This window comes from Lipophrys pholis, assembly GCF_963383615.2.
Source record: "Lipophrys pholis genome assembly, chromosome: 18".
In the NCBI taxonomy this organism is placed as follows: Eukaryota; Metazoa; Chordata; class Actinopteri; order Blenniiformes; family Blenniidae; genus Lipophrys; species Lipophrys pholis.
This window is the reverse complement of record NC_137646.1, coordinates 26,514,763-26,529,886: the sequence shown is the minus strand read 5'-3', so window position 1 is coordinate 26,529,886 and position 15,124 is coordinate 26,514,763. Positions and strand designations below refer to the sequence as shown.

Here is a 15,124-nt window from a genome sequence, read left to right as displayed (position 1 = left end):
ACGGTCCAGTCCGAGTCCCAGCCGCTCCTCCAGACCCGGATCTACACGGACCAGCAGTGCCCCCTTGGAGCCGTCCTCAAGGTCCAGGGAGCCCGGCAGGACCCGGCGCCCCGCAGGGGATCCGGCCAGACTCCTGAGGAGCTGCACCGAGGACGAAGCCAGGTCCAGGTCCAGGTCCAGGTCTAGGTCTAGGTCTAGGTCCAGACAGTCCAGCAGTGGGGGGGCACCGCAAGGCTCCATTTCCAGGCAGGAGGTCTGGGTTGGGATCTGGGTCTGGGTCTGGACACCGGGTGGGCCAGGGAGCGGCAGCATTGTTCCAGGTCTGGAGCTCCGGACCCGGGCCTGAGAGGAGAGAGGAAGGTCAAGGTGAACCGTCTGAGACCAGAACCAGGACGTCTAGAAAACCTGGACACATCTGGATTGGAACCACTGGGACCTGGTCCAGGACTCAGAGACCAGCAGGTGCTGAACAGACCTTCTGGTCTAAGAATGTTCCGGTTTCAATACTGAACCCACCAGGAGGGGGAGGTGGTCCAAACCAGAGACCACAGGAGGTCACCACCGGTCCTGGCAGAAACGGAAGAACCAATCAGACCAGGAGCAGAATCTGGAGAACCTGCAGGACCCGGAGTACCAGAAGACTCTGGAGAACCTTTAGAACCAGGAGAACCTGAAGCACCCGGAGAACCTTTAGAACCAGGAGAACCCGGGTTACCTGAGAAAGAAGCAGCAGCGTCTCGTAGGTGTGACGACCGACCAGGTGAGACCGGAGCTCAGGAACCGAGGAGAACCTGAGGCCGTCGCCACAGCGAGGACAGAAGAACGGCGCTGAGGAGGAGGAAGAGGAAGAGGAGGAAGACATGGTCCACCTGGAGGATCAGAGGAGATGTGAGGAGGTGCTGCTCCCCTCTGAGGAGGTGGAGGTCTGATGGAGGAGGTGCTGCTCCCCTCTGAGGAGGTGGAGGTCTGATGGAGGAGGTGCTGCTCCCCTCTGAGGAGGTGGAGGTCTGATGGAGGAGGTGCTGCTCCCCTCTGAGGAGGTGGAGGTCTGATGGAGGAGGTGCTGCTCCCCTCTGAGGAGGTGCAGGAGAAAGTGGGTCACTGAGCTGCATAATTCAGCAGGAAGACGAGGAGGCGCTTGATTCGTCGTCTCAGACGGCCGGAGGAGGAGTTTAACTCACGGATGGATGAGCAGGAAGAAAGAAACACCACGTGGGCTCTGCTCCTCCTTCACCTCCTCCTCATCCTCCTCCACCACCTCCTCCTCCTCCTCCTTCACCTCCTCCTCATCACTCAGGTCGTCATGGTAACAGCGTTCAGGTTCTTCATTTAAACTTCAAACTTTGAGCTTCAGACTTTAAATTAAAAAAATAAATAAACAAACACATTAATAATAATAATAATAATAATGATGATGATGATGATGATGATGATGATGATGATGATGATGATGATAATAATAATAATGTGTCCCACCTGTCCTGGTCAGAGACACGTGACCGTCGTGGTGACGTCTCCTCGTGCAGCTGCGTCACTCACACCGTCCAAATGCTCCGTTACCATGGTCTCCCGGTTTCCCGCGCAATGTTTGGTGCGCTGGTGCCGCGCGTCCGGTCCGGTCCGGTCCGGTCCGGTCCGTTCCGTTCCGTTCCGGTTCCGCCCGGGCCCTCGTGCGGCAGCAGAGGTTGATAGTCCGACTCTGAACGTGCTGCTGATGACGTGAGACATCGTGTGACGTAGTGATCACGTGGTGTGTGAAGTCTGCATTTTATTTCATTTAATTTTGAAAATTCAAACGTCACATTTCTGAAACTTCTAATATTATTATTTGTATTTTAATTTTTTAAATTTTTTAACTAAAGAATGTTTTTTACTAAAGTGTTCTGCAGTAATAAATATATTATTACTATGAAACTATTTTGAAAGAACTTTTTTATCGGAATTGTTCCTGATTGTTTTCATAGAAGTTTAAAGTCTTACTTCCGGTTGTATTTGATTATTTATATGATATATTTACATTCATTTAATTCTCGTCATTTGTTTCTCTTTGATTTCAATTTCGATTTCTACACGTTTGTTTATTTATTAATTTCCTTTATTGATTCCACTGAAGATTAAATGTTATTTTTATTGTTTTAAAGAAATAATTAATGAGCTGATTGAACTTTGAACAGGTTTGATCCAAAATACAGTCAAATAGAAGAAACATTATAGAAACAACTCAGATCTGACTGTTTATATTTAATCTTTATATTTAATCTTTATATTTAATGTTTATATTTAATGTTTATATTTCATGTTTATATTTAATCTTTATATTTACTGGTTTTATTTAATGTTTATATTTAATCTTTATATTTAATCTTTATATTTAATGTTTCCTTCAAGAAAAGGAAGAAACTAAGTAACTGGGACTGATTTAAGGTGTAATAAAGTAACTGATACTGATCTCAAGTGTAGTAAAGTAACCAGTACTAGTTTCAGTTGGTTGAAATGTTTTTACCTGTTAAAGCATTTGGAACTTGTGGGTCAGGAAGTAAATGTCTGTGGTACCTAAGTTCAGGTAACTAGTAACTAGTTGTTCCAGCTGAGACTCGGTGTAACTTAATGTAACTAAATGTAACTAAATGTAACTAAATGTAAATGTGTGTTAGTTGGTCAGTTAGTTAGTGAGTTGGTTGTTTGGTTGATGACACAAATGATGCTGTTACCATAGCAACACAAACGTCATCTCTAATGAAACCAGATTGTCTTTAAACTAACAAGATGTTGTTGCCTGGCAACGGCAAACTTCACAGATGATGATCATGATGATGAAGATAATGATGTTAATCATGATGATGATGAAGATGATGATGATGAAGATGATGACGATGATGTTGAAGATGATGTTGAAGATGATGATGTAGATGATGGTGATGATAAAGATGATGACGATGATGGTGATGATGTAGACGTTGGTGATAGTGATGAAGATGATGATGAAGATGATGGTGATGATGTAGACGATGGTGATAGTGATGAAGATGTAGATGATGGTGATGATGTAGACGATGGTGGTAGTGATGAAGATGTAGATGATGGTGATGATGTAGACGATGGTGGTAGTGATGAAGATGATGATGTAGATGATGGTGATGATGAAGATGATGGTGATGATGTAGACGATGGTGGTAGTGATTAAGATGATGATGAAGATGCAGACGAAGCTCAGTCAACAGCCGGCTCCTGGTTGTTTTGATTGTTTATTGACAGCAGCCTCCATGCAGAATGAGGTCACAGGACTACAAATCCCACAATGCACCTGTGCGGCACAGTCCATGATAGAAAAGGTGAGAATGGAGTTACAAAGTGATCCGCCGCGGAGGAACCGGTTTCAAACCGTTTTCAAAGTGCGGCACACAAAGTCAGGAAGCGGCGCCGCAGGGAGGTAGAGAGCCTCTAGAAAAATAGAGATATGATACAAACATGGAGTCGAATATAAAGCTCTGTACAGAAAAATATCCAACAGCACATTCTGACGTCAACATTCACGGAGTGGCCTCCTCATGCACAGGAAGTATTTTACACAGTCCTGAAGACTGCTGCTTCAAAGTTCTTCTTTAAAGTCCCTCAGACTCTCAGAACCCGCAGCACCGGGACGCCGGGGCGGCACCCCCCCACCCACAACACTCCATAACCCCGCCTCCTCCTTGAAGCCCCGCCCACAGCACACCTGTGGGGCCGGAGGCGCACATGCGTCAAAATCCGGACATCAAAAGTCCCCTAACGCTGTGACGTCACATGGAGACGTGTCCCCAGACGGTTTTTAATTTTTTTTTTAACTTTAAGCACGAGCGGAAGCGCGCTCCCGCAGCTTTCCTCAACTCTGTCTTTTAGACGCCAGGCGCGTTCAGGGCCAGAGAGTAGGCGGCCATCATCTGAGCGCGCAGCTGCTGCTTGACGTGCACGCGCCCGTGCCTCTTCCTCTCGTCGCTGCGCGCGAACCTCTTGCCGCACACGTCGCAGGAGAACGGTTTCTCCCCGGTGTGCGTGCGCGTGTGCGTGGTGAGGTGGTCGCTGCGGCTGAAGCTGCGCGCGCAGATGGCGCACTGGAACGGCTTCTGGCCCGTGTGGATGCGCACGTGTCGGTTGAGCTCGTCGGAGCGCGAGAAGCGGCGCTCGCAGCCCGGCACCGAGCACGGGAACGGCTTCTGTTTGGCTGCGCCGCCGCGGGCGGGGGCTCTGCGGCCGCCGCGCGCCGGCTTGGAGGCTGCTCCCGCGTGCACGGCGCTCACCATCGGGAACGCGCCCTGCAGGAGAGAGGAGAGCAGGTGCGCGTCCAGGGTGGAGGGGAAGTCACTGTGCACGAGCTCAGTCTTGATGACGTAGCTGGCGGTGTCCCCCCCGGTCAGCAACCAGTCCTCCGGTGCCGGAGGGCCCGGGGGGGGCAGCTCCGTTTTCACCTCCGGCTTGAGCTCCACCTGCGCCGCCTCCGCGCTCAGCAGAGAGTCGATGAGCTCCACCACGTCCACCTGTTGCTCCAGAGCGGACAGCGGGAGGAGGCAGTCCCCCGAGCCCGGGAACAGCGCGTCACTCCCGGAGGGGAGCGGCGGAGGACACCCACCGCCGCAGCCGGAGCTCACGAACTCCGTCTTCACCAACACCGGAGCGGGGGCGGCGGGGGGAGGGAGGGGGGAGGAGGAGGAGGAGGAGGAGGAGGCGGCATCCTGCTGAAGCTGCTGATGAAGATGATGATGATGCTCCATCTCCGTGCAGATTCCAACAATCTCCGTGATCATGTTGAGGATGGCGTCCGCAGTGCTGCTCAGTCCCGCAGCCTCCGGCTCAGGCACCGGTACCGACACCGGGTCCGGGAAGAAGCCGCCGGCGTAACCGAGCGACGGGGAGAGAGTGTCCGAGGAGCAGTCACTGAAGTCCGAGAAGAAGTCCGAGTCTGAGGCGTCCGTCCCCGGAGAGAAGACTGAGGAAGAGGAGGAGAGACAGTTAGTGTCATTGCATAACGTGTCGATCTGCACAAACACACCATATACACCCCCCCCCCCCCCCCCCCCACCCCCACCCCGGTCCCGGTGGCTCCGGTCCGGTACGTACCGTGGCAGACCGGGGATGCAGCCCCGCTGCGGCTCGAGCCGCTGCTGTCAACGCTGTCAACCCACGCGCTGCACGCATCCTCAAACTCCGACATGAAGCTGTCCTCGCGCTCCAGAAGCATATTGCGTGAAGAGATGCGTGAAGATGCGGGATTCCCCCTCAGTAGCAAACAACAACAACAACAACAAGAACAAGGGTCCGGTACCGGAGCTCGGTTCTGCTGCGGCTCTGAGCGGCGGAGGATGCTGAGCTGCCTCCAGCGCAAGGCTTTTATACCTTCCGTCTCCTAGGTAACTCCCGGCGCGTCCTCATTGGTCGAAGCCGGCGCGAGGGATTCCCCCCGCCAAGCGCTTCGTAGCTGCCCAAACATGGGCCGCTTCCGGCCGTGACGCGGCGGTGTCCCCGCGCCATATAAGGAGCGGCGGCAGAGCGACGTCGGGGCGCGAGGAGAGAGGGGTTTCCTCCACTGCGGCAACCGGAGAGCAACCGGGGAACCGGGGGAGGTTATGTAACCGGAGCAGGACCGGGGAGCCGGAGGACCGGGAGAACTCATCTGTTAACGAACCGACACGTGCAAATTCATCCGGGGAACCGGGAAAGTTATGCAACCGGAGAGCGACCGAACCAGGATCCACTCAGTTCTGCAGAACAGAACCGGAAGAGTAGAATCCTGCAGCGCTTCATGTCTGCAGGTTCAAACCGGGAAGTTATGCAACAATTAACATGACAAAACCTTTAGTGTGTGTGTGTGTGTGTGTGTGTGTGTGTGTGTGTGTGTGTGTGTGTGTGTGTGTGTGTGTGTGTGTGTGTGTGTGTTTTAACTTCATTTCATGAGAATGTACTTATTTTTCCGTGGTGACATAGTACACCAACAGAAATACATGTCCATGAAAGTAGAGCTACACCCGGTAGAGCGCAGACCTTCACAGGCCAGCATTTGTTTGCAGAACGAGTTAGCATTGCTAGCATGTTAGCCATTAGCCCATATCAATGCTAACTAGCCTGGTAGCTCCATCACTGTGTGAAACACGGAGCGTCTCCATGGCAACAGACGCTGATCTCCTTTGGAGCCTCGCTCATCCACTTTATATTATTATTATTATTTTCACATTTTGTTTGTAATTTATTTGGAAACATTTAGTCGTTAACGTCATAAAATCGAATGGATTGATCCTTAGATGATAAATAATCCTGTGATTGGGTAGGTTTTTTATCAAAAGTTGGTAAATTCACACAAACCAATAAATCAATAAATCCGTAAATCAATAAATCAATAAATCAATAAATCAGTAAATCAGTAAATCAATAAATCAGTAAATCAGTAAATCAATAAATCAGTAAATCAATAAATCCGTAAATCAATAAATCAGTAAATCAATAAATCAGTAAATCAGTAAATCAATAAATCAGTAAATCAATAAATCAATAAATCAGTAAATCAGTAAATCAATAAATCCGTAAATCAATAAATCAGTAAATCAATAAATCAGTAAATCAGTAAATCAATAAATCAGTAAATCAGTAAATCAGTAAATCAATAAATCAGTAAATCAGTAAATCAATAAATCCGTAAATCAATAAATCAATAAATCAATAAATCAGTAAATCAGTAAATCAATAAATCAATAAATCCGTAAATCAATAAATCAGTAAATCAATAAATCAGTAAATCAGTAAATCAATAAATCAATAAATCAATAAATCCGTAAATCAATAAATCAATAAATCAGTAAATCAATAAGGAGGATCTGCTTCATTACTCCATCAGGTTTGTAATCTGCAGTAATTGATTGATCGGGTCTGTCGATGAAGAAGCACCAATCCAGAGTTCATGGAAGATCAATATGATAGAATTGATTATGTCCTCGCCGTCATAACAGTTTGTCCTTTACCGCCGCTCGCTTCATTACAGTAAATCATCTGGTCACTAGTGAACCGCTCTAGTACTTTCCTGTCTGCACGTATTTATTGATTAGTTTGTATTTGTTTGACCAACTTTTCACAAAAACTCCCAACATGAATGACGTGAGGTCTTCAGAGATGATGTCATCATCCGACAGGAGCTAACGGCTAACATGCTAACTCAGGTCCTCAGGCAAACTGGCGTTGGAAAAGGTTTGTGATCTACCGAGTGTAGCTCTAGTTTAATTCACGGACAACGTTTTCATCTCTTCCTTGTTTTCATTTCAGGAAAGTTGCACGTTTGCAAGGCAGCGTTTTAGGGGCGGAGCTTGTTGTGGGCGAAGTGGGAGGAGCGGCCAGAGGAGCGGCCAGAGGAGCGGCCAGAGGAGCGGCCAGAGGAGCGGCCAGAGGAGCGGCCAGAGGAGCGGCCAGAGGAGCGGCCAGAGGAGCGGCCAGAGGAGCGGCCAGAGGAGCGGCCAGAGGAGAGAACGATGGAGTTTCCATGTGGGGCCACTAGTGGGTGCTGTTGTTAGTTCTAGTACACACACACACACACACACACACACACACACACACACACACACACACACACACACACACACACACACACAGCCCAGCTCCAAACAACAGGAGAACACAGACATTCTAGAGGACAGACCACCAAGTTGGATTGTTATTATGGTGACTGTCAAAATAAAACCACCAAGTTGGATTATTATGACGGTGACTGTCAAAATAAAACCACCAAGTTGGATTGTTATTACGGTGACTGTCAAAATAAAACCACCAAGTTGGATTGTTATTATGGTGACTGTCAAAATAAAACCACCAAATTGGATTGTTATTACGGTGACTGTCAAAATAAAACCACCAAGTTGGACTGTTATTACGGTGACTGTCAAAATAAAACCACCAAGTTGGATTATTATGACGGTGACTGTCAAAATAAAACCACCAAGTTGGATTGTTATTACGGTGACTGTCAAAATAAAACCACCAAGTTGGATTGTTATTATGGTGACTGTCAAAATAAAACCACCAAGTTGGATTATTATGACGGTGACTGTCAAAATAAAACCACCAAGTTGGATTGTTATTACGGTGACTGTCAAAATAAAACCACCAAGTTGGATTGTTATTATGGTGACTGTCAAAATAAAACCACCAAGTTGGATTATTATGACGGTGACTGTCAAAATAAAACCACCAAGTTGGATTGTTATTACGGTGACTGTCAAAATAAAACCACCAAGTTGGATTGTTATTATGGTGACTGTCAAAATAAAACCACCAAATTGGATTGTTATTACGGTGACTGTCAAAATAAAACCACCAAGTTGGACTGTTATTATGGTGACTGTCAAAATAAAACCACCAAGTTGGATTATTATGACGGTGACTGTCAAAATAAAACCACCAAGTTGGATTGTTATTATGGTGACTGTCAAAATAAAACCACCAAGTTGGATTATTATGACGGTGACTGTCAAAATAAAACCACCAAGTTGGATTGTTATTACGGTGACTGTCAAAATAAAACCACCAAGTTGGATTGTTATTATGGTGACTGTCAAAATAAAACCACCAAATTGGATTGTTATTACGGTGACTGTCAAAATAAAACCACCAAGTTGGACTGTTATTACGGTGACTGTCAAAATAAAACCACCAAGTTGGACTGTTATTACGGTGACTGTCAAAATAAAACCACCAAGTTGGATTGTTATTACGGTGACTGTCAAAATAAAACCACCAAATTGGATTGTTATTACGGTGACTGTCAAAATAAAACCACCAAGTTGGATTGTTATTACGGTGACTGTCAAAATAAAACCACCAAATTGGATTGTTATTACGGTGACTGTCAAAATAAAACCACCAAATTGGATTGTTATTACGGTGACTGTCAAAATAAAACCACCAAGTTGGATTATTATGACTGTGACTGTCAAAATAAAACCACCAAGTTGGATTATTATGACGGTGACTGTCAAAATAAAACCACCAAGTTGGATTGTTATTATGGTGACTGTCAAAATAAAACCACCAAGTTGGATTATTATGACGGTGACTGTCAAAATAAAACCACCAAGTTGGATTGTTATTACGGTGACTGTCAAAATAAAACCACCAAGTTGGATTGTTATTATGGTGACTGTCAAAATAAAACCACCAAATTGGATTGTTATTACGGTGACTGTCAAAATAAAACCACCAAGTTGGACTGTTATTATGGTGACTGTCAAAATAAAACTACCGAGTTGGTTTGTTATTGCGGTGACTGTCAAAATAAAACTACCAAGTTCGATTTTTATGATGGTGACTTTCAAAATAAAACCACCAAGTTGAATGGTATGGACCATCTGCAACCAGTAGATGGCAGTAGTGCAACTTCATGGATGCCAAGTGAAGAAAAAGAAGAACAAGTAGAAGAAGGAGAAGAAGAAGAACAAGTAGAAGAAGGAGAAGAAGGAGAAGAAGGAGAAGAAGGAGAAGAAGGAGAAGAAGGAGAAGAAGAATAAAAACAACCTGAAGGATTTAACGTTCCTCCACCGGAGAACGAACACACTGCAGAATAGAACAGTAAACAACAGAGAGAGAAAAAACAAAAGAGAAAATAATCAGAAGAAGAACTGAAAGAGGAGAACAGAGGAACACAAACCTCTGGAGCTCCCTCCAGTGGTCACAATGAGAACTACACCTCCTCTTGGTCCAGCTGGTGACGTCATGGAGCCAAGCCCTGGATGTTTGTTTGTTTACACTGTTTGTCTACTGTCAGTTTGTTTACTGTCAGTTTGTTTACTGTCAGTTTGTTTACTGTCAGTTTGTTTACACTGTTTGTTTACTGTCAGTTTGTTTACAGTGATTGTTTACTGTCAGTTTGTTTACTGTCAGTTTGTTTACTGTCAGTTTGTTTACTGTCAGTTTGTTTACACTGTTTGTTTACTGTCAGTTTGTTTACTGTGAGTTTGTTTACACTGTTTGTTTACTGTGAGTTTGTTTACTGTCAGTTTGTTTACACTGTTTGTTTACTGTCAGTTTGTTTACAGTGATTGTTTACTGTCAGTTTGTTTACACTGTTTGTTTACTGTCAGTTTGTTTACAGTGTTTGTTTACTGTCAGTTTGTTTACACTGTTTGTTTACTGTCAGTTTGTTGACTTTATATAAATAGTTAATTTGTTGTGTTTGGTTTCAGAATAAAAGCTGTTGATTTGTTTTCTGTCTTTTTGTGGTTAAAATGACGTTTTTTTCTTCTCTTTTACGGTCGTCGTGGTAACCAGAAAACATGAAGGTCTCTGGACACACACACACACACACACACACACACACACACACACACACACACACACACACACACACACACACACACACACACACACACACACACACACACACACACACACACACACACACACACACACACAGGGTTACAGAAACACCGTCCGTGACCTTTGACCTCTCCAAGGTCTGCTGGTTGGTTTAAAGCTGCTGCTCCTCAGAGTCGCTTCACTTCGGGTCCTGATGGCAGCCATGTTCTCCTCCTTCACCTCCTCCTGCTCCTCCTCTCTCCTCTCTGTGGTCTCTCCCTCTGTCCTCCTCCTCACCATCATCCTCCTCCTCATCGCCCAGCGGCTGCTCCTTCGTCTTCGTCTTCGTCCTCCTCCTCCTCCTCCTCAGACCTCCATACCGAGCCTCCCACGGCTCCCCATCGTCGGCAGCCTCCCCTGGCTGGGCGGAGGCCTCCCCCCCCACCTGCTCTTCACTCACCTGGCCCAAAGGTAAGAACAGAGCTCCTCCTCTTCATCAGAGCATACACTAATACTAATACTGGCTGATCCACTAGTATCTACCCTGTGGTACTCCGTTAGTTAGCTTTGACTAAGTAAATAGTTGTGTGTTTTTGTGAGTTCCAGGTACGGCCCCCTGTTCGCGCTCCACCTCGGCCCTCACTACACCGTCGTGGTCAACGACCACTGCCACGCTCGTGAGGTGCTCCTGCAGAGGGGGCGGGACTTCGCCGGACGCCCAAGCATGGTGACCAATGAGAGCACAGACATGTTGCCCCGCCCCCGGGGGACTTTGAGTGACAGCCGTGTGTTGTGGATGTGCAGGTGACCACCGACCTGCTGACCCGGGGGGGGAAGGACATCGCCTTCGCCGACTACTCGCCGCTCTGGAAGCTCCACCGCCGCCTCGTCCACGAGTCCTTCACGTTGTTTGGAGAGGGGACGTCGCGCCTGCAGGACATCGGTACTCTGATTACTGAGGGAGTATCTACAAACTACTTCGGTACTCTGATTACTGAGGGTTACTTTGAGGCTAAAGGAGTTAGCTTTGAGGCTAAAGGAGTTAGCGTTGAGGCTAAAGGAGTTAGCTTTTAGGCTAAAGGAGTTAGCGTTGAGGCTAATGGAGTTAGCATTGAGGCTAAAGGAGTTAGCATTGAGGCCAAAGGAGTTAGCGTTGAGGCTAAAGGAGTTAGCATTGAGGCTAAAGGAGTTAGCATTGAGGCTAAAGGAGTTAGCATTGAGGCTAAAGGAGTTAGCGTCTGTGCTAATCCTGCGTTTCCCTCTCCAGTGTTGTCCGAGGTGGACAGCCTGTGTGCCGAGCTCCTGTCCAACGAGGGGCGGGGCTTTGACCCGGCGCCCGCTGTGACCCTGGCGGTCACCAATGTCGTCTGCAAGCTGGTGTTCAGCGGCAGCTATCGCCATGGCGACGCCGAATTGCAGGAGGTGATCCGCTACAACCATGGCATCGTGCAGACCATCGCCAGAGGAGCCCTGGTGGACCTCTTTCCCTGGATGAAGGTGAAGCTCCGGACCAGGACCGGGACTGGACCCGGACTGGCTGCCAAACCCCCGTGGTCTGAGACGTGGCCCTGATAGCGGTCTCTGTGGTGGTCGATGGTGGTCTGTGGTGGTCTCTGTAGCGGTCTCTCTGGTAGTCTGTGGTGGTCTCTGTAGTGGTCTCTATGGTGTTCTGTGGTGGTCTATAGTGGTCTGTGGTGGTCTATGGTGCTCTATGGTGGTCTCTGTAGCGGTCTCTATGGTGTTCTGTGGTGGTCTCCATGGTGGTCTATGGTGGTCTCTGTAGTGGTCTCTATGGTGTTCTGTGGTGGTCTATAGTGGTCTGTGGTGGTCTATGGTGCTCTATGGTGGTCTCTGTAGCGGTCTCTATGGTGTTCTGTGGTGGTCTCCATGGTGGTCTACGGTAGTCTGTGGTGGTCTCTATGGTGGTCTCTGTGGTGGTCCATTTTGGTCTGTGGTGGTCTCTATGGTAGTCTATGGTGGTCTGTGGTGGTCTGTGGTGGTCTCTATAGTGGTCTCTGTGGTAGTCTTTAGTGGTTTCTATAGCGGTCTCTGAGGCGGTCTCTGTGGTGGTCTCTGTGGTAGTCTTTAGTGGTCTCTATAGCGGTCTCTGAGGCGGTCTCTGTGGTGGTCTCTAGACCGCTAACAGCCTCCGTCTGTCCTGCAGGTTTTCCCCAGCGAGTCCTTGATGAACCTGAAGAACTGCATCGCTGTCAGAGACCGACTACTGACTGGCAAGCTGGAGGAGCACAAGGTACAGACCAGGACGGTACAGACCAGGACGGTACCGACCAGGAAGGGACCGACCAGGCCAGGAAGGGACCGACCAGGACGGCGCCTCCTGTAGGCGACGGACTGGACCTCACCGTGCCTAAACTCTGCTTGCAGGCATCTCTGAGTGACGGCGACCCCCGCGACCTCCTGGAGGCCTTGCTCAAAGGCCGGGCGGGCAGCGGACGAGGTCAGGGGTCACCGGAGGACGAGGGGATCACGGAGGACCACGTCCTGATGACGGCGGCGGAGGCGTTCGGAGCTGGAGTGGAGACCACGTCCACCACGCTGCTGTGGATCCTGGCCTACCTGTTGCACCACCCAGAGGTAAACACCCCCACCGCCCCACGTCCAACCAGATCCCCCACCGGGAGCAGTGACAGAGGCTTAGCCCCGCCCCCTCCAGGTGCAGGAGCGTGTGCAGAAGGAGCTGGATGAGCAGGTGGGCAGCGAGCGGGCGGTGGGCGTGTCCGACCGCAGCCGGCTGCCGTACCTGGACAGTGTGATCAACGAGGGCATGAGGATCCGGCCCGTCAGCCCGGTCCTGATCCCCCACACCGCCAGGACTGACAGCAGGTACCCCCAAACCAAAACCTGGACCGACAGCAGACACTGCTCCAACACTTAGAGCAGAACCTGGACCCCCTCCTGAGACGGACTCTTTGTCTCCCACAGTATTGGAGGACATGTGGTCCGCCGAGGGACTCGGGTCCTGGTCAACATGTGGTCCATCCACCATGACCCCCGAAACTGGGACAAACCGGACCTGTTCAACCCAGGTAACTAGGACCAGGTAACCAGGAGCAGGTAACTAAGACCAGGTAACCAGGAGCAGGTAATCAGGACCAAGTAACCAGGACCAGGTAACTAAGACCAAGTAACCAGGACCAGGTAACTAAGACCAAGTAACCAGGACCAGGTAACTAAGACCAGGTAACCAGGATCAGGTAATCAGGACCAAGTAACCAGGACCAGGTAACTAAGACCAAGTAACTAGGACCAGGTAATCAGGACCAGGTAACTAGGACCACATAACCAAGACCAGGTATCAGGACCAGGTAACCAAGAGAGGGGCTAGCAGCCTGGGAAGCCGTTTCCATGACAACGCTTCAAATGAAACATCATTTTTGCATTTTCATTTCAGAAGTTTCTCATTTGGACATTTTAAGTGAAAATTGAAAAAGCAAAACCTGGTTTTGTGTTGAGGTTGTGGTAGTTCCCTGGTTTGTGTTGAGGTTGTGGTAGTTCCCTGGTTGTGGTAGTTCCCTGGTTGTGGTAGTTCCCTGGTTTGTGTTGAGGTTGTGGTAGTTCCCTGGTTTTGTGAGTCGATACTACATTTTAAAGGTTGTGTGTATTTTACCCACTAGTATATGCGTATCTCCGTTGCAGATCGTTTCCTGGGCGACCGGGGTCAGCGGGTCACGCCCCCCTGCTTCATGCCGTTTGGGGCGGGGCCTCGGGTGTGCGTGGGCGAATCGCTGGCCCGGCTGGAGCTCCTCCTCTTCCTGTCCTCTCTGCTTCAGCGAATGAGCTTCCGGCGTCCGGACGGGGTTCCCCCGCCCGACCTGCAGGGGCGGCTGGGCGTCGTACTGCAGCCGCAGCCTTATCGGGTCGTTGTGACTCCCAGGGCGGGGTGGGGGAGGGGCGGGGACAAGTGAGGGAAAGGGGGCGTGGTTATGAGTCCAAACCATCAAAACCAACCAATAAATAAAAGCTTCAAAAGTTTGTTTGTGTTCAATAAACCAGCAAAACGCTTCAGTTTGGACACTTTATTCAGTATAGCTTCACTTAGAGAACAGGCTGGTTTAGTTAGGACACACACACACACACACACACACACACACACACACGACTTTCTAATAGTACTATTTGTCGTTGTAAAATTCCGACCTGTCCTCACCCTCATGCACACGAGACGAAGACGAATCAGGAAAACCAACATAGAGACGCTACAGAAACCCTCTGGTGGAGCAGCGAAGAACTGCAGCTCCGGCTCACCGTGGACTCTACACCTCCTCCACACACCTCCTCCTCCTCCACACCTCCTCCACCATAGATCTCCTCCTCTACACCTCCTCCACACCTCCTCCTCCTCCACACCTCCTCCACCATAGAGCTCCTCCTCCACAGACCTCCACCCTCCTCCTCCACAGACCCACCTTGTTCAGGGTGTTCTGTCACGTGGAGACATCTTGGTTTTCCCATGTATTTCAATGAGAAGAGGGAGGAGGTGGAGGGAGGAGGTGGAGGGAGGAAGGGGACGGAGGTGGAGGGAGGAGGTGGAGGGAGGAAGGGGACGGAGGTGGAGGGAGGAAGGGGACGGAGGTGGAGGGAGGAGGTGGAGGGAGGAAGGGGACGGAGGTGGAGGGAGGAAGGGGACGGAGGTGGAGGGAGGAAGGGGACGGAGGTGGAGGGAGGAAGGGGACGGAGGTGGAGGGAGGAAGGGGACGGAGGTGGAGGGAGGAGGTGGAGGGAGGAAGGGGACGGAGGTGGAGGGAGGAGGTGGAGGGAGGAAGGGGACGGAGGTGGAGGGACGGAGGTGGAAGGAGGA

The 15,124-nt window shown here is 49.3% G+C and overlaps 3 protein-coding genes across 3 annotated transcripts in view; 1 reads left to right on the top strand and 2 right to left on the bottom strand.

Moving 5' to 3' along the window:
• The window catches only part of LOC308123669 (F-box only protein 41-like), an 8,611-nt gene extending 6,906 nt beyond the window's left edge, over window positions 1-1,705 (bottom strand). Inside the window, exons 1-3 of the mRNA XM_080486274.1 lie at window positions 1,477-1,705; window positions 716-869; window positions 1-342 (exon numbers count right to left, since the gene is read on the bottom strand). The exon at window positions 1-342 is cut by the window's left edge and continues 195 nt beyond it. Of these exons, the coding sequence (XP_080342400.1) occupies window positions 1-342; window positions 716-862 (489 nt within the window). The 5' untranslated portion in view covers window positions 863-869; window positions 1,477-1,705. The remainder of the gene's footprint in view (window positions 343-715; window positions 870-1,476) is intronic.
• Window positions 1,706-3,233: 1,528 nt separating this feature from the next.
• On the bottom strand, window positions 3,234-5,215 carry LOC308123673 (uncharacterized protein; the record flags this gene model as incomplete). The annotated part of the gene is made up of 2 exons (XM_080486278.1): window positions 3,234-4,963; window positions 5,095-5,215. The coding sequence occupies 2 exons, from the start codon at window positions 5,213-5,215 to the stop codon at window positions 3,876-3,878; spliced, it is 1,209 nt and encodes a 402-aa protein (XP_080342404.1). The 3' UTR covers window positions 3,234-3,875.
• Window positions 5,216-5,238: 23 nt separating this feature from the next.
• Window positions 5,239-14,330, top strand: LOC308123580 (steroid 17-alpha-hydroxylase/17,20 lyase-like; the record flags this gene model as incomplete). The annotated part of the gene is given in 11 exon segments (XM_080486128.1): window positions 5,239-5,295; window positions 5,416-5,649; window positions 10,676-10,776; window positions 10,912-11,098; window positions 11,101-11,248; window positions 11,573-11,802; window positions 12,470-12,556; window positions 12,691-12,900; window positions 12,980-13,149; window positions 13,249-13,352; window positions 13,963-14,330. Coding segments are annotated over 11 exon segments (1,797 nt in total). The 3' UTR covers window positions 14,232-14,330.
• Between the last annotated feature and the right edge of the window lie 794 nt (window positions 14,331-15,124).